This window comes from Batrachochytrium dendrobatidis (genome assembly GCF_000203795.2).
Source record: "Batrachochytrium dendrobatidis JAM81 unplaced genomic scaffold BATDEscaffold_8, whole genome shotgun sequence".
Lineage (NCBI taxonomy): Eukaryota > Fungi > Chytridiomycota > Chytridiomycetes > Rhizophydiales > Batrachochytrium > Batrachochytrium dendrobatidis.
In genome coordinates, this window is record NW_006281106.1 from 605156 (window position 1) to 623346 (window position 18191).

The 18191-nt window shown below is 36.6% G+C and overlaps 5 protein-coding genes across 5 annotated transcripts; 3 read left to right on the forward strand and 2 right to left on the reverse strand.

Annotated features, from left to right (window-relative positions):
- Positions 1–529: 529 nt before the first annotated feature.
- On the forward strand, positions 530–4874 carry BATDEDRAFT_25874 (uncharacterized protein; the record flags this gene model as incomplete). The annotated part of the gene is made up of 15 exons (XM_006679840.1): positions 530–674; positions 761–914; positions 1010–1154; positions 1264–1379; positions 1441–1817; positions 1894–2013; positions 2080–2557; positions 2634–2677; positions 2732–2937; positions 3006–3127; positions 3203–3282; positions 3353–3688; positions 3766–4058; positions 4136–4726; positions 4809–4874. The coding sequence occupies 15 exons, from the start codon at positions 530–532 to the stop codon at positions 4872–4874; spliced, it is 3273 nt and encodes a 1090-aa protein (XP_006679903.1).
- A 122-nt stretch (positions 4875–4996) lies between these two features.
- BATDEDRAFT_25875 (uncharacterized protein) lies at positions 4997–10611 on the reverse strand (the record flags this gene model as incomplete). Its single annotated transcript, XM_006679841.1, has 17 exons — positions 4997–6064; positions 6169–6336; positions 6402–6638; positions 6673–7160; positions 7230–7361; positions 7452–7586; positions 7914–8098; positions 8162–8247; positions 8407–8544; positions 8646–8758; positions 8830–9102; positions 9196–9298; positions 9365–9583; positions 9726–9833; positions 9950–9984; positions 10094–10250; positions 10429–10611. 17 exons carry the CDS (start codon positions 10609–10611, stop codon positions 4997–4999), a joined length of 3828 nt encoding a protein of 1275 aa, XP_006679904.1.
- A 274-nt stretch (positions 10612–10885) lies between these two features.
- BATDEDRAFT_89569 (uncharacterized protein) lies at positions 10886–14144 on the forward strand. Its single transcript, XM_006680011.1, has 17 exons — positions 10886–10913; positions 11066–11138; positions 11305–11386; positions 11477–11495; positions 11635–11644; positions 11741–11746; positions 11835–11938; positions 12021–12088; positions 12178–12246; positions 12352–12441; positions 12505–12731; positions 12838–12949; positions 13032–13192; positions 13286–13370; positions 13466–13740; positions 13849–13974; positions 14065–14144. The coding sequence occupies exons 1-17, from the start codon at positions 10901–10903 to the stop codon at positions 14108–14110; spliced, it is 1566 nt and encodes a 521-aa protein (XP_006680074.1). The 5' UTR covers positions 10886–10900; the 3' UTR covers positions 14111–14144.
- A 113-nt stretch (positions 14145–14257) lies between these two features.
- On the reverse strand, positions 14258–15217 carry BATDEDRAFT_89748 (uncharacterized protein; the record flags this gene model as incomplete). The annotated part of the gene is made up of 1 exon (XM_006680114.1): positions 14258–15217. The coding sequence occupies one exon, from the start codon at positions 15215–15217 to the stop codon at positions 14258–14260; it is 960 nt and encodes a 319-aa protein (XP_006680177.1).
- Positions 15218–15942: 725 nt separating this feature from the next.
- BATDEDRAFT_37118 (uncharacterized protein) lies at positions 15943–18054 on the forward strand. Its single transcript, XM_006679960.1, has 6 exons — positions 15943–15962; positions 16152–16262; positions 16471–16570; positions 16795–17093; positions 17174–17303; positions 17366–18054. The coding sequence occupies exons 1-6, from the start codon at positions 15948–15950 to the stop codon at positions 17944–17946; spliced, it is 1236 nt and encodes a 411-aa protein (XP_006680023.1). The 5' UTR covers positions 15943–15947; the 3' UTR covers positions 17947–18054.
- The last annotated feature ends 137 nt before the right edge of the window (positions 18055–18191 follow it).

Genomic DNA, 18191 nt, shown 5'->3' on the forward strand with positions numbered 1-18191 from the left:
CATAACAATAAAATATATTTCCTTGATTGCTTCAATAGTATTTTTGGTTTATTTTACAGCCGTATTCACGTAAAATAAGTGTCTAATAAATGGCCAGTTTCATGTTGGATTGGTACCGATATACAAAACATATTTATATCAGTCTCGGTCAATCTTGAATTCTCCTTTCATTCAGATCAAACATTATGGCATGGAAACAATAGTTATATTTCTAAACATGCATCTTTGTCGATTGGATTGAATTGCAAGCGTATTCGAGTTTTTAGAATACAACAAAGTTCAAGAACATCTGGATGAATCTAGTGATTGTACAATAGTAGTATAGATATATGATTATACAAAAGTAGGATTATCTCGTTGAAAACTATAGTTTGAGTGTGTTATATGATGATCGCTATGTTTGAAGAATGGAATAAGCAATCCAATTAGTAATAGAAAACCCAATTGTTTATTTGGAAGCAAAAATGATTGCAAGATAAATACAAATGGTTCATTTTACATGAATACAGTTGTAAAATAACAGCAATACATGGCAACAAATGAATTATTCAAACAGAAACTACCAGAACAGTTACTAGATGCTTTATCCAGCGGAACTTGGTCTCGACTTGTTCGGATTGTGCCATTGATATGTCATGCTCAAAAAACTGCTATCCAATTTCCATCCATTGAAGGTTTCAAAGAATTGCCATTGACTATATTGCTAAACACAATTGTAATTACAAAAAACTAACCATTCACTGCTGATGAAATACAACAGTTGCCAATGTCAGATCACCAGGAGTCTTGTATCTGACCAACCCATTTCGAATTTCACAATTCAGCAGGATTTTGCTAGCATTGGATTGGAACCAGCTATCAAGTGCTACCAATGTGTCCATCATGATCTTAAACGGAATGCCTATAGATAAATGGTAAAATACCGAGAATTGATAATGCATTTAGGCCGAGTGCAACTGCCGCATACTTGTAAAGAGTTGGTTTCTGGTCTGCTAAACTATTTGATTAGGAATAATCTTCCACTAGATTCGCAGATTATTGCAGAGCAGTTTATATTGATTAGTTTATTCTTGATGATACATCACAATGAGGGTAAATCATCCGGATTAGACGATTCCATTCGATCTCAACTATTATCAAGAATAAACAACAGCGTAAGTTTATCTCGATTATATATCTTGATGCATTGGCTGTAAGTTGCGAGAGCTTACCAGGATGAATATGGTATACATTTGTTTTTACAAACCATTGATTTGATTATAGGATTTACCCATTATACGATGCTCAAAACTATCTCCTGGTGCATGGAAGTCGACTTTTTCTAACCGATCTCTAAGACTGAGCCCAGACACACTTTTCGCGACTATAGTTTACGAATGGTAGTTTGTGTTGGATTTTGTACTTTCCACTTGGCAACATTTTATACTGATTCTTTTTTAGGGAACTATTCATACATGCAGCATTAGACAATATACGCACATCTTACTATGAGCAGCAAGGATTCTTGAACTTGGAAAAGCTTAGTTTGTTTTTAAACAAGGACCCAAAATCAGCCAAAACAATCAGTCAAGCTCTTGCTACATCATACTACACCGTTTTACAATACGCTAATGTTCATCCAGCTATAGCATATACCAACTTGGAGTTTCTGGCAATACTTTCAAACGATCTACCAGTAGTATGGCTGAATCCACATTTTGTTCAAATTTTGATTAAAACTCTTGATCATTTGGCTGGTATCAATTCCCCTAGCAATCAAACAATTGGATATATAAAGCAGTCTTTAATACTATTTCTTACCGTATTGCGTAGATCCGGTAAGCAATAGACTGAATTGCGTATGAAGCATTTAAGCACTATTTTTTACTTATTTTGAGCTGTGTTTTGAATTAGATATTGACGAGTTGTTTGATCAAGCACGACAAATTTTATATTCATGCATACAAAAACTACAATCTCGTCAACTCGATGTGTTGGCCAGTAGAGCTGCTTTAGTATATATTGCACTTTTAGGTAATTTGAGTATGTCATATTGCTATTCATTTACAACTTTTAATTTCTAAATCATTTCTAATGTAGCTCGAACTAAACAGTCAATCTCACTCAATGCAATACACGATCTAACAATTGTATTGAAACACGCTTATACTACCGAGGAAATGCTCAGTGAACTTGTACTTCTCATACCCAAGTGTGATCAACCATCCAAACGACAGATATTCAAATCACTTTTTTGCTCTTTGCATTCAGACCATTCTACATTAGATTCTATCGAAAATCCATCGTTTGAGGAACTGGTTCTACTTGTTAGATTGCTCACGTCTTCCGAGTTGGCGATTACAAAAGTATTTGAAGCAGAATTGTGTCGAATATCTAATATACATTATGGATGGACAAGCTGGTTAATGTGCAAGCCAAAATTGTCATTAGAATGGACATTGGATATTATTGAAGCAGTTCTTGCAATTGATTGCCGTAAACTCGACGCGACTCCAACTGACGATACTCTTGGTTTTCTGCTACATGAACGAGAACTATTTGCTGTGGTTGGTCTACTGTAAGTTTACAATTTATCAAATTCATATTTGTGAGATGTTACTTATTTTATGACGTGAAATAAAATGCGTTTTTAGGGAAGCTTTAGTTTGTGGCAAGAATAACGGGGAAAGTATTCCAAGTATGTATATTCACGAAATAGCCAAATGGATCATACTTAATCTACATTTTGTAGACCAATCGAATCTCGAAAAAGTATCTTTTGCATTTTCAAGAGCTATGAATGCGTTTGGAGGCTCGACATCTCAAGACATTTTGGGCTTAGCACAGTCTATGTGTATTGATGCCAATTTTAAGCAAGTGGTAGTGCTATCATTAGATATGCTACTGACACATTCTGAATGCATGCCTGTTTATACAGAAATGGTCGGTGATTCAAAGGTAGACAATCATTTTGGATCTGATTGGGATTGTTTGTAATATCAATCGCTAATGTGGTTAAAACATAGGTAACTTCAAATAGCACAATCACTGCGTCTAATGCTTCAACTCTTTCAAAAGCTTTGAGTATGAGTGTTTGTTTACTCTGGAAAAATGGCGATACAAAGACAGTGTCGGATTTTTATAGCAGGTATTTACTGTTTTCACTTGAATCAAAACATCTGATTTTGTAACTATTTATTTTAATTCAAATCTGAATATGTAGAGTTTTTGTACAAACTAAAGATTGTTTTGAACATTGGAAAAAGTTTCCACTTTCCCAATACACATTAGAAACAGTACCTGGTAAGGTTTGATTCTATTGACCATTGCACTTTGAACATTTGCATACACTAACTTGTTTCTTATTGTAAAGCGGAATGCAATGCAGCTTATGATATAATATTTAAAAAGTTTCAGCGATCGATTATGTTGATGCTAGCGTTATTTGGTGGAATTGGGTCAATTTCTGCTGAATACCTTCAAAATCGGATGCTGCATCAAACACCAATACCCAACGTTTTACTGGATACAGTTGCTGTATCTGTGCAAGCAATGTCAAATTTACATTTTATCATTTCGCAATTTGGAATCGATGGCGTAAGTTTGTGGGTTCAGTTGATGGATACTTTTTGTGATATTCTGTCATACTCGCAATTCAAATCGATTCAAACCTTGGAAATATGTGCGCCTAAATCTAAAGCTAATTTAGGTAAATCATCACTATTGTTTAGTTAAACACGCTGTCTTGCATTTAATTCTCACCAACATACCATTTATCAATCACAGCCAATCTATCTCCAATAGAACAATCTCAGTCATTGTTTTATTTGCTGCTAGCCGGACGACTGATAAAAGCATTAGATGGTGATTATATCTCCACGTGCATCCTCCCAATTGCGCATTCATATATTTTTCAAGAAAAGAATACACCGCCTTTTACTGAACTTGAGTCTACGGCAAGCGCACTTGATCTTTTTGATTCAGCACATTCGGTCTATTTAAAATTGTTTGAATGTTCCTTTTTGCATCGGTCGCTTGTATGTCAAATTGCTCCAGATTACGCGGACATTCTGTTAAAGGTATCCATATTTTTGAAGCTGTATTCGAATGGTGAAGATTATATGTGAGCCAACTGTCTTTTTTAAATTGAGCGTAGCTGTTTCCAAAGTTTATGGACTATGAAGCATTGTGCTTGTGCTTCAATGTTACTATGAAAGGATTTGGTGAAACGTTTTTCGCTAATCCAGCAATGCATACCGGAAATTATACAAACAAGGACGAGTTCAAGCACGATTTGCACATTGAAATGCCGATAAATAATACGGGACAAACGGATCTCAAAACAGCAAGTGACACACAAGTTGAACATTTTAAAGATACTAAAAACTTTTCAAAGTACAATGTAGGATGTATAGATTTACCTACTAGATATGCACTAGAGACACAGGCTGAAACGGCATCTCGAAAATGTATATCTTTGCTTCTTGATGCAATACATCAACTGACCGAAATTCATCAAGATTCTCCCAATGCTTTACATACTGATTCACCAACGGCCTGCGATGCCAAGTCTAAATCCAGCCAGTCACGACTTGAAAGTATTCTTGCTACTAGCAAACCAACTGCAATGTTTTTACAACGGAATCAACTGATTATGCTTTTGTTGGATCAGTTGCATACTGTTTCCTTGGCCATGCTTCCTGGACTCATGCAGCATATATCTGATTTATTTATTGAAAGCATTGACGTGAGTATGGATTGTGTATCGTTGCTAGAATCTCCACTGTGGCAATCGTTGTTTAAAACTGTATCAGGTGATACTATGATAGACTATACTCGAAGAGTTTATACTGCGGAATGGTATATGCGTCTTTATAAAATGGCCACCCGCCTGATCAAACTAAAAAAACAATCTACTTTACAAAAATTAGAAACACCTTTGACTAATTTACAACTGAGTGCAAAGCTTTAAATGAAATTGTTTTATTTTTTGACTCGAGCCAGTAAGAAACCTATTTTATTTTTTGCTTGCCTTGGTATGCATTACAGTGTCTGTTTTATGAATAGATCGTTGGCTTGATTTGGGTTTAAAAGTGGATTCATTGTTTTCATTCGAGTTTAAAATAGGGAGTGTGGTAGATAACTGCGACATTGGGCTTCCGACCTCCAAAGTGCGATTTTTTCGTTGAGTCAATTTTGGCGAGTTTGTTTTGGATCCACCATGCTGGCGTGAAACTATGTGTGGATGTATAGCCAATTTCTTTGGACTTTCCGAAAAAGCTGGATGCAATATAGAATCATTAGTAGTTTGGGAAAGAGGTTGTGATACGTTTGATTCGACTTGTTTCACGTCTTCACTTTGAACCGACTGAAGTTGAATTGTCGGGATATTGAATGAATCAGACATAGTATTTGCAGAAAAGGGACGCACGTTTTGTGGGTTGGATTGCGCCGATGCAGGACGTATATCATGTGTGGTCAGATCAAGTGGTATTGTAATAGATGAATCAAATACATCATCTATACCAGCAAGATGTTCCATGATTGCCATATACTCATCCATTGGTAATCCAGGTGGGATTCGAGTAGCATTTCGCAAACTCGACTTGTCCGAGATGTCTAGTTTTTCGCGTCCAAAATCTGTATAAAACCCAGCCAGCGCTTTGGAAGGAACTCCAGCATTCAATAAATTGATGGTTGTTGACGACATACCACCTTTTGCTGATGATTTTTTAGGAGTCAGACTCATTTCATCGCTAATCACTCCAACCATGCGACTCAACGGAAGCAAAATATGCTGATTCAATACCACTTCAAGATCGCTTAACTGGGCAAGGTTTTTTATGATTGCAGGCTTGTGAGCATACTTGTATGGCCGGATATTCGACAAAAGTGTAGCCAAAAAATTCGAGGCTTCCATAAAATTGCTTTTTACTTTTACAGTGCCTGATAGACGTCTTTCAATAATAACATAATTTTGGAGTATGGTTTCGAGTGCTGTTTCAAGGCTTCTGTTGATACATACCATGGGATAACTTTGATTTCCAAGCGATTCAATCAAGGGAATCTGGGTTCCAATTTTCCACTAAAGTTTGTAATATCGAAAATTTATCAATGTGTTAACTTGTATCGATCAACAATTTTTTTAACATAAAACCTTGAACAAATGGTTAGATCAGGTACGATTACCTTGCTGTCAAATGTCATACCCGATTCAATACACATGCTTTGAAATAGTTGGGTACTCATGATCTCAAAATTCTGATGCGAAAACCTGCACGTGTAAATACCAACTCGCTCTTCGTAATTTGAATCGTCATCAAGATGTTCTGTATGTGATGCTTTTCGAACTTGATCCTATTAGTTGAAAATTGATTAGTATTTGAAATATACAGCTAGTTTCAATAAATCACTATACTGACCATATCAACAAATGGCACTTTTGAAATGTAACGAAGGTTCAAATATCTTGCCGAATTCAAATTAAAGTATATTTTTCCATCAGTATGAGCAGCCAAGCAGCACGACATGAACAGCATATAGTATGCCTGTGATAGATTTTCAGTAAAATATGGCTTTACCGCTATACACCATATGGCTCGTTCATACTGAAATACTGTTAGCATTGTAGCCATAAGTCCAAGGAATTTGTTCAAAGCCTACAGCTGCATCATTTCAATGCACGACACTTACCGATATAGGATGCCTCCATAAAACAAACTCAAAAGTTACATGGCCCAAAATTCCTTGTTCAGCACATTCATGAGCGATCTGATCAACATGTGTCATGAGCGTTTGGTGCCCAACTGAATACTGTGGAAATATCGATCCCCACTGCGTAAAAGGATTAGTAGCCAGCAATAAGGACGAAGAAACAAGCCTCACGTTCTTGTCTGGCTCAATAACAACATGCACAATGGGGTAATCAATGCAGTTTATCTCTGGATTGACAGTAACAGGACACGCTTCAATTATGCCACCACATGAAATCAAAGCTTGAACGTAACAATTCCAAGACACCCATAAATCCTTTCGACAAATACGAACACAATTAGAAAGCTTGGGCTTCAAAAAATGTTTAAAACAGTCCTTGTTTTTTGTGGTTAGCCAACGACGAGTTTCAGACTCTTCAGGATCCTCGTCTGCTTGAAATTCATTTTGTGCTAATACATCTTCAACATCTACATGATCAAATTGTGAGTAGTTCAAAAATTAAGCTTGCATCAACAGGATGCAGTCTTTAAAATTACCGAAATAAGCCAATCCTCGTCCTTCCATTTCGTGGTCGATTTTAAGAATCCAACGAGATATTGATGGGTTTTGAGTCATCAGATCATTTACTTTGTTGTAAAAGTCCAATTCATCATTGAAATGACTGAGACCTGGATTATAAAATTGCATTTAAGTAGCTTTTATAACATATGGTGTTCTACTTTTGGATTGTACTTGAATACGACTTTATAAAGTATTACCTGGTGGAGAAAGAAGTGGACATTTGGAAATAAAATCTCGTTGAGTAGAGCGCTTGTGAGAAAACTCGGCAAATACTTCCAGTGAACCAAATACTGGAATATCAAGGTACTTGAACAATGAAAAGTGCGTGTAAGCTACAAGTTAAATCACAGCCAGTAGAAATAAAAATGTTGGTTTACATTGGACAGTTCTGCCTCTTGCCAGCTAAATATCCCCGGAACAATATATGCAGGTATATCCTTGATGAATGCAGATATTTTGGAAAGTGCCGTTGGATTACACATTAGAATGGTCGATAACGACACAGTATTTGAAAAATGGTTTGGTTTTTTGAGTGATATCAAAAGTAATCGCTTTGATCGCACCAGCTCGGCCAAATTAAAAGTATATTCTGAATAAATCTGCTTTGGTTAGCAAATATTAACCAGCATAGGTTTGAACATATCTATCAATACATTTACCAATTGCTTGTTTAAAAAACTTTTCTACTTCAGTTGGCATCAGTGTTGTTACATATACAACCGATACATTTGGATCCAGTATATCTACTAATCGTCCCAGTTGTCTTGTTTGCCACGCACTCATATTATTGTGCTTGGAATTACATGAAGTTCCAAAGCTCATGGATGGCAAATGCACGATGACTCTATGCACGCATCAGATTAGATGGTGCATACCAAAATTGTAAAAAATAACTTTAGCCACAAACCTTTTTTGCGCTTTAATCTGAGCCCAGTTTGATTTAAACTCTTTAATACGCTGGTTATGCAGTAAAATATTTTCTTCTATTCGTTTCTAAGCTCGAAAAGTTTAGTTTGTACCCAAACGTTTGATGTTAGTGAAATCAATCGTAACCCGCCAACATACAATATTGACTATAGATACCTTGAACAATTGTTTGAACCTTTCTTTGCATTGACTAATTTTCCACATTCGCAGTATTCTTCTACCTACTCGAATTCGTTTAATAAAGTTTAAATAGTCACGTCGAACAATATACATTTTCCATGTTGCTTGAACTTTGCATGCGGCAGCATATTTTGCATTTTGACCTTTATATCGCTGCCCAACAGCCGATACGATTGAATTGACCTGTATTGTTTAACGTGCCATTTGGTAAATTACTTGTATGAAAAAAAGACTGGTTTTTTTCATGGTGATTAAAAATACAAAAGCACTGGCTGGTCACTTACTTCGTTATAGTTTGTAATGCAATCCATCAGTTCAGAGTTCAAAAAATGAAATTGTATTCTTGGTCTTGTCAACATTTGAATAATTTTCTCTATACTACATTCTGCCCATTGAACTAAAATTGTATGTCAGTCATAAATCGATCCTATATCACATACATTCCAAACTTTAGTGTTTTAATCCCACCAAAAAAATCCAAACAAAAATGCTCCAGTCTGTCAATGAAATAGTATATCAGTGTATCTGGAATTAAACTAGATACGACTTGAAAAAAATGCATGTATGCCTCGCTTGATTTTGTAACTCGACCCATGCTGATAATGAACTGCTTGTGTGATTTTAACTGATTGTTGCATTCTTCAGATGATTTAAATTTTACAAAAGTTTTGCACTGGATATTGGGCAACTCTGGAGCAATATAGTTGGATGGGCATGGTGTTGGAGCATTTTGTAACGCATCTGCAATAATCAAATATTGAATAAATACAAGCAAATTCAACTACTATGTACATGACAAATTGTTTTTTGTAGTTTAAGGATAAATTATACTACCTTGTGATAAAATCAGATTAAAAGAATCTAGTCCAAGTTCAGGTAGTTTAGACCTGCCGCCATCCGAAAAAAGTTTGTTTAAAATAGCACCTTCCCGAATTTCCTGTTTAAATGAAATTTAGAGTTGAGGTTTCAAATCGCACTTTTAAATCGGTTTACTCAATATCACCTTGAGTTTAAGTTGCTTTTGAGTATCATTTGGATCTGCTGTTTTTGCTCGAACCAAAAATGATTCTTTGATAAGTGAATTAACCGTGTTATGGGGTATGGCAGCAGGAACCGTCATAGCTCGTTTATTTTTAAGCTTAAGAGTTGATTCTGGTTTAAAACTGGCGAATTGGTTTGTATTTGGTGTCAAAACTTCTTGATCAAAACTCTGGTGTAGTTCCTAGCATCCCATGAGATATGAATATTAAATGTTTGCTTTATGATTTTGACACTTGTGGTTTTTCAATTGATAGATTTCCAGTTCAAATACAAACATCATTTGTATCCATCAATAAATTGTAGTTTGAAATTATTATGCTTACAGTTGGTTTTCCTCGAAATACTGATAATCGTGCGGATTTGAGTTTTCCTGATCGTTTCCCGAAAACGTGTTTGCTTGTAGTAGATTTGGATGGTATCTGTGGGGTATACTATTGAATGATTAACCATTTTAATTCAATTTGACACAACTCAGCTGTTGAAATGCAAGTCCAATCTGACTGTTGAATATTACTATATAGACACTACTTTATCGACTTATGGTTACCTCTGTAATGATTGGCGCATCATTTTTTTTTGAATCTATAGCCATTAAAATAGAATATATATAAACATTGGGATTGAAAAATATTTGATTTGGTCTGGAATTTTTTGGCAATAAAGTATAAAGTCACCCACCAATGAATCTTACATTGAGTGGTTGGAGTAAATGCTTGTCGAGTATATAGCAGTCGTTCCTGTTTTGATTCAGCTCTTTTTGTAGGATGTTGTGCAATCCCATTTAAAGACTGTAAAAATCCACATGGTGATATACTTTGTGGTATGGCTAAAGATAGCAAGTCTTCAGTCTAATACGCGCGTTTAACATGAATAGTATATTCGTGTTGGCAATTATCCCCATCAGTATGTCCATGAATGGCGTTAATATCCAAGATTTGCATTATAATTGAATAAAATCTTTTGGTCTATGAGAAAGTCGAATCAATATACTGGTCAAGCATCAGTAACAACATGACTTTTACCAACCTTGAATGGTATGGAAGGTGTATATATTCTAGACGAGTCTGGTGAGGGTTTCTTTAAAAAAGGCGACAAATCCGCATATGAAGCAGACTTTGCTCTTACACTGTGACATTGCTTAGGTTGATGCTCAAACTCTACTACATTTTTAGGCAAGTCAAAACTCTGTCTTGGTGTTGGCACCGACATTGATTTTGCTTCAAGATCTATTGTATTGGAATGATGAAAGCATATCTACAATTCAAATATTCAGCAATGTTTCCAACTCACATCACGTGCTTGGGAAGATAAGATTAGAAAGTCAATACTTTTATAGTGTGTCAAAATAGATCCGAATCGAGTGTTAGTAGCAATCTAGTATCTGCTCATCAGCTTCGTAGATTTGCTCTCCAAGGTTTTAGCCTTGTCAAAGCGTGTCGTTTCAGATCCTTCACCTCCCCACCAACTTTGCAAACCTTGTTACTATTATTGTAAAGCCATGAATATTAGCGGTAAGATAGTGTTTGCTGTGATACTATGCAGGCTATTTGGTAGCTATAAATATGCATGCCATTGTGTTGGTTCATATTTATCATTAAGCCATAGATAATCGATTCGAGTGAACTTTTTGCTGAGCCATCTTGTTGTATTTGACATAATATAGCTGCAGACCTTTATGTTCCTACCATACCGGGATTATCGGATGATGATGCTGAACTATTCAAAATGCATGCAGGGTAATGGTCATGTTGAACATCAAAATGCATTATTCCTTCAGCTATTCATTTCGAAATGGTTGCAAATTCGCACCAACGACTTTCATTTGGAAACATGCTACTGCACGGCATTCCACTTTCACTTGCTCATGGTCATTTGTTTGAAAAACTTGTAAATATTCATTAGTCATCTTCCAGGAGTGTCTAATAATACACAGACATTTTTTTGGCTACTTCAGTCGCAGCATAATCCATCAAAGGACAAATTGGTAGGGTTTCCATTTCAAATGTTGTAGCCTCGACTGTTTTGAATACAGCCTAATTAATGGGATTATTGACACTTGATTTTTGGTTTTCAGGTTGTCTGGCTAAATGGTGGTATGTTTTATATGTTCTAGATTAGAATACCATTGGTGTATTATCTCAGCCAGCCTGTGGTCACCAATTTTTTGCGACATGATATTGCAAACTAATTCATCATATAACTCTTAACTTGGCTTGGGATACATTTGTATAGGCCCTGGTTGGTAAGTATTGATTAATGAAATATATGAGTCGAGTACCAATCTTTAAGTCCAGCTTTTGTACTTTTTTAAATCCGACCACGTTATTAATGGAATCAGCACAAGGTAAGCAATTGGTCTTGATCGGAACTAAACAGAGTTCATTTTGCCAACTATTTGGAGTCTATCTGTTACACAATCACTTGATTTCTAGTATGGATGGATTATTTTTGGAAAATGGACCATTTCGAGCCAATTTGAATGGAACTATATCTTACAACAAATACAGTTGGAATCAAAACGCGCATATGCTATATGGTATGAAAGTTCAATTTAGCAATAGTTTTGCAATTTCAACTCATTTCCCTGACTTTACAACTATGACTAACCCTGATATTAGTTGATCAACCGGTTGGAACAGGATACAGCTATAGTACGACCGATGAGCGTTTTTCGTCAATGAAAGATGTAGGTCATTCTGACGACTAAAATATAAAGGTTTTTATTTGAATATGGCTTGATTTTACAATGTTTAATTTAAACCTCGTTAATTATAGATCTCGGATAATTTTATCGCTTTTCTAGAAAACTTTTATCTAGTATTTCCAGAGTATAGAAGATTTGAAGTATGTTATATCTAGCGTATCTCACTGCTTGTATTTTTTACAGTTGATTCTAATGAGATATATTTTTTGAAATGCTATGTTTCATTATGTGAAATACCTGCATAGCTACATATAGCAGGAGAAAGTTTTGCAGGAGTATATATTCCAAATTTTGCTACTGACATACTTCAACGAAACACAGTTCAAAAAACAAAAGTAAATAGCAACACTTGTTTGCTCATAACATGTGATGTATACACGTAGCTTATTGTTTTTTAGTATCGACTCAAAAGCATTATTGTAGGAAATGGATGGCTTGATCCTATACGACAATACAATTCATACATACCATTTGCTATTCAACATGACCTCCTTCATGGATCATATCTTGATCTTGCAAAAAAAAACTGGGAGATTTGCAAAAAGGTTTTGGCTGAAAAAAGCTTGGTGAAATCTCCAGATTGTGAGGGTATTCTCCAGCAAATTATAAACGAATCAAAGAGCACGTATGTTTATTTTTAAATATTTTCATCAATTGAGCATTGTTGGTCGATTACCAGATTGCTAACCGTGATAATCCACCATACTCTATCGCATCATTTATTTTAAAAGAGGAAAATACTGCATTAATTTGTACGATTATCGGCTACGTGATCAAGGTCCAAACCAAGGTTGTGGTTTGGCATGGCCAACTGGAATTGAACACATGGTTGACTATTTCAATGTAAGTGGTTAATACTGAAGGATTGATAATGTACGATGCCATTGTATTCAAACTAATATTGTGTAATTGGCGTTAAAAACAGAGAGATGATGTAAAAGTAGCACTTCACGCTACTGGACACAAGTCTGGAAAATGGGTTGAATGCCAGCGCAGTGTTTATAAAGCGATAGAAACCCAAAACACTACAGCCAGTCATGTGCTATTGCCTGATTTACTAAAACATATTGAAGTGTCTTTGTTCCAGTGAGTAACTGCACTTGAACTGTTTGTTATAGCCAGGCTGTTATAATACACGTAATCCAACTAATGATATTTTGGTGGGATATAATTGCTTAGAGGAGACACCGATATTATCTGCAACTGGCTGGGTTTGAAGGAGATGGTGGATGTATTGGAATGGAATGGTGCTAAAGGCTTGGGGGTAAACTCATGAAGCAATCCATTAATGTTACACTGTCTTGCTATTGATTCTAGAATTATTACTGATATATTAAATGCATAACTATTTAAAACTAGAATGTACCACAAACACCTTGGTTGATTGATGGAAGACCAGCAGGATGGGTTTCTACTGCGCGTAATCTGACATTTGTGCTTATGTATAACGCGAGTCATATGCCTTCAGTTGATGCACCCATGGCATCTTTAGATATGGTTAATCGAATGATGCATGTCAATTTTACTCAGCCACTGTTTGAATCCGTACTAGGAAGCAGTGATAGTCTACCTGCTACCAAGGCACCTATTGACGGACAATCTCCACCTCAACCTGGTCCTTATCTACTTGCATTGTAAGTTGTTTGACGGGCTGAATTGATTATTTTCATATTGTAGTTTTTAAATGGGTCTGGTGTGCACAAGGTTCGTTGACTAATATTGTATATTTTTTGTGTGCTTAGTGGATTTTTGGCAGCAATTATTGTGTTTGGAATATTTATTCGAATGTATTGTCGCAGAAAACCCCATCGCAATAGTGGCCATGAACGTTTACGACAAAGTGAATCAGATCCAGCACATCTTGAATGGTCAGTTTATTTTGCCAGTAACATGCATAAATAATGTGTATTATAATGTCTACTTGAATTTTTCATGTATATTAATATTGCTGCTTTTAGGGCACAAGTTCCAACTAGTGAGTTTATTGAGCTACAAGAACCTTGATCTAATGTAGAATAAAAGTCGAATACAGAAACCCATTTTATTGCCATTACTGTGATATTTGAATGCAGCCATCTCAGCCTAGCAGTTTTATCTTGTTGAAATCGATATTCACTGTATTCAGACCATTGGCCCAATGATAAAGATTCTTTATAGATTTAGATGTGGTACAACTGTTGGAATGAATTTGGCAAACTTTTGCGACTGTTTAGAGAGCTCTAGTGGCGGTTGAAAGGTTTGGCTCTGTTTCTCACGCGACATATCCAAAAACTCCAAGATGGAATCCACTTCAGAAGTCTTACTGCAGTCCGACATGTATTTACTTTTTTCTTGACGGACCAACTTGTTAGAACAAGTATAGACATGTTCATTGGTATGATCGAGCTCAGTAGAAACAGAATTGATCGTGGCAAACATGCTTTGCTTTTGTTCAAGAGCAGTTTCGTTTAGCACTGCAGCTAGATCATGCTGTGCCGAATGAGCATATGCACCCATTTCTCGAATTGTGGCAAGTCTTTTGCGAATATACTGTTCCTGGTAGTCGACAAGCATACTAGACATTTTGAGTGCATCGCGAAACTCGGTTTCAAGAACTGTAGATGATTTACTTTGTGTGTTGCCCAATTGAGATGATTCTTTAATGTCAGTCATGGGTGTATCTTCAGACATAATCAGAACGCTAGTACTGGTGGATTGAGGCAATTGTAGTTTCAGCAAGGTTGGAGAGAGGTCTGTTCGAAAGTCTAAAATGGCTTCATCCGCCGCGTCGCTACAGCAGTCATCTTCCCAGTCTAGGTCGTCCTTTTCACTATCACTGCTTTCTATATCGCTTGAAATCAATTTGACTGTGTTGGTGTAGGCTTGATGGTCTGTATAGACTGAACAATTAGGCTGCTTTGAAGACGCGCCATCAACCTGTATCTGAGTGTTCAAAGATACACAACCGACTGACGGTGAAGCAGCCTGTACAGATGACTGACAGAGAAATGAAGGCTTGTTTATCTGCAACAATACTTGCTGCTTGACACGGCTTATAATGGATCCATAGTCTTCAAAACTGGGTGTACGAGTATGCTGCTGTGTTTGACGAGTTTCTGCTGGCACAATCATGGCATGCGTTTTAGAATATTTGAATTGTTTTGTGTCAAGATGCTTGAATTATTTTATTTGGATCAAGCAATATATACTCTGCACTAACAAAAGGTAGAATTGAGCAAGGTTTCTGTATTACAGTCCTAGTCCCGTAAAATAGAAACTATTTTGCAGCGACTTTAATTTTACTTTGAAATAAAATGGTTAAATCTTGGTTATGCTTTCCACTAGAAATTGACTCAATATTTCGATCCTTCAATAGATAACGCTATTATATGATGCACACATCAAACTATAGGCTTGAACTGGAATGATCACCCTTTTGACTTTTGATATAATCACACATTGCACCATTACTAGATCCATGCATTACAATCTAGATATCGGGCTAGACAAATCTCAATCAAACTCTACACTCCTGTATTCTAATATCTCATACACTCTAAGAGATCAAAGATTACACATTTTAGAAATGCAAGTTGTTTCCAAGTCAATTACCAAAAGTTGCAGTAAAAGAGTTGACAACAAGATTGGTCAATAAATTGGGTGTGAATTATGATACGACTGGTTGTTGATTACATTTTGACTGTTTAGTTTCCATGTATGAATAGCGGTTTGAATCGGTCAGATTTGAGCTTGAATTCGCATTTGAATGCCAAAATCAAGTTTTGGCCAAATCAACAAAATTGGGCTAAAATTGAAATACAATTTTCTGGAATGGTTTTCTTCATCATCATCAACATATCAAATGGCTCCTATTGGCGTAAGTACTGTATCTTGAGAGTGTATAAGTGGAGTGTGATCTATGAATGTTGATGTGTGGACCGGTTTGGAAAAAAGAGATTTTAGAATGCTGGTTGATGATTCAACACTGTTCCAGCATATTCTATTGACCTGTAACCATCATCCTGTAGAGTGCATCCATACTAAATCTATCTGTATCGTTTATTAGAAAATCTACACTTATCCCAACAACCCCCGTGTGTTCAAGGCACTGATTGCTGCCAAGTACAGCAAGGTCGAGGTTGAGGAAGTCCATGTTGCCATGGGCAAGGACAACAAGGTAATGTTGGCTATCAATTGACTACTTTTATTGTAATTGAATGCTAGAGAGTGTTGTATTGCTTTACTGCGAGATCTGTTTCTATGCAGTTGCAACGATTGTGGTTTCGTCACTTTTGTATATATATTTTTCTTTTAATTTCCTTCACTTTCCCAAAAACTTTTACAATTGTTTCCTAATGTTTTGTTTGTGATCTGTTTGTGATCAGACTCCCGAGTTCCTTGAGAAGTTCCCCCTTGGAAAGGTTCCTGCCTTTGAGGGTACTGACAAGTGTGTCCTTTATGAGAGCAGTGCTATTGCCTACTACAGTAAGTTTTTGTTGAATTTTTTATTTTTCTGCCTAATGTGTGGTAGTGTATCGGCTATGATGAATATCGTTTAAAAAACAGTTATCCCTATCTTAGCACACACAAATTACTGCTGATATCTTTATACTGAGCCTGAATATACCTACCATCACACTGGTGGTTTTCATCTGATGCATTTATGTTTTGAATGTCATTGTATTGATTTTGTATTTTTGTCTTGTCAGTTGCTTCCTATAAGGATGGTGGTGAACTTGTTGGCAAGAACAAGCAAGAAATTGCTCAAATCCAGCAGTTCCTTTCTCTTGCTGATAATGAGCTTTTCCTTCCTGCTCTTTGGTGGATCTACCCCATTCTCGGCTACTATCCCTTGGATGACAAGAATACGGCCAGTGCCAAGGATAGACTCAAGTCCCTGCTAACTGCTCTTGACAAGCATCTGCTTACCCGTACCTTTTTTGTTGGCGAGCGTGTGACTCTTGCTGACATTGTCCTTGTTTGCTCGCTTTATTCCTTTTACAAGATGGTATGTTTTTTGAATTACATGACGGTTTGCTCAATAGCACTTGCTTATCTTTGCAGTGATTTGTTAATTGGATATAATAGGTTCTTGAGCCATCTTTCCGTGCTCCTTTCAAGAACTTGAACAGATGGTTCACCACCTGTGTCAACCAGCCTGAATTCAAGGCTGTTCTTGGAGAAGTTGCTCTTTGCGAGAAAATGGCAGTTGCCGAGGGTAAGTTGATTTTTTTTAATTGATTTGTGGCGTCGAATATTAATTTTTTTTATGAATTTCAGCTGCCAAACCTGCACCCAAGGCTGCTGCTCCTAAGGCTGCCGCAAAGCCAAAGAAGGATGCTGATGAGGAAGAGGAACCTAGCTACGCCGACGAGAAGCCAAAGGAGAAGAACCCCTTGGACCTTCTCCCCAAATCTTCTATGGTTCTTGACGAGTGGAAGCGTGTATATTCCAACAATGACACTCGTCCCACTGCCGTTGACTGGTTCTGGGCAAACTTTGATCCTCAAGGCTACTCTATCTACAAGGTTGACTACAAGTACAACTCTGAGCTTGCAATGGTTTTCATGTCTAGCAATCTTGTTGGTGGATTTTTCCAACGTCTCGAGTCATCCCGCAAGTATGCTTTTGGATCCCTTGTTATTCTTGGTGAAGATGGCAACAACCAAATCACTGGTTACTTTGTATTCCGTGGTCAAGGCATTCCATTTGAGGTTTCAGACTGCCCTGACTTTGAGTCTTATGACTTTGTCAAGGTTGATCACACTGACTCTGCAGTTCGTGCCGAGTTTGAGGCCGTTCTTGCATGGGACGAGACAATCAACGGAAAGAAGTGTGCTGATGGCAAGATTTTCAAATAAATCTCACATGGCTTGCATAGCATATTCTCTTCATTTGATTTTTTAGTCATCCTACTACTGAATCATGCGATTGCTTCTTGAATAAAAAAACATTTATTTTGCACCGATTTAGTTGTGAAATGGATGGTTTTAGGTGTGCAGTATCGAGTTCTTTAGGCTTGACAAGCAATGATTCTATCATTCCATGGTGTTTGATTTATGGCTGTATTTACACAAAAATAGAATACTAACATCAGACTGCACAA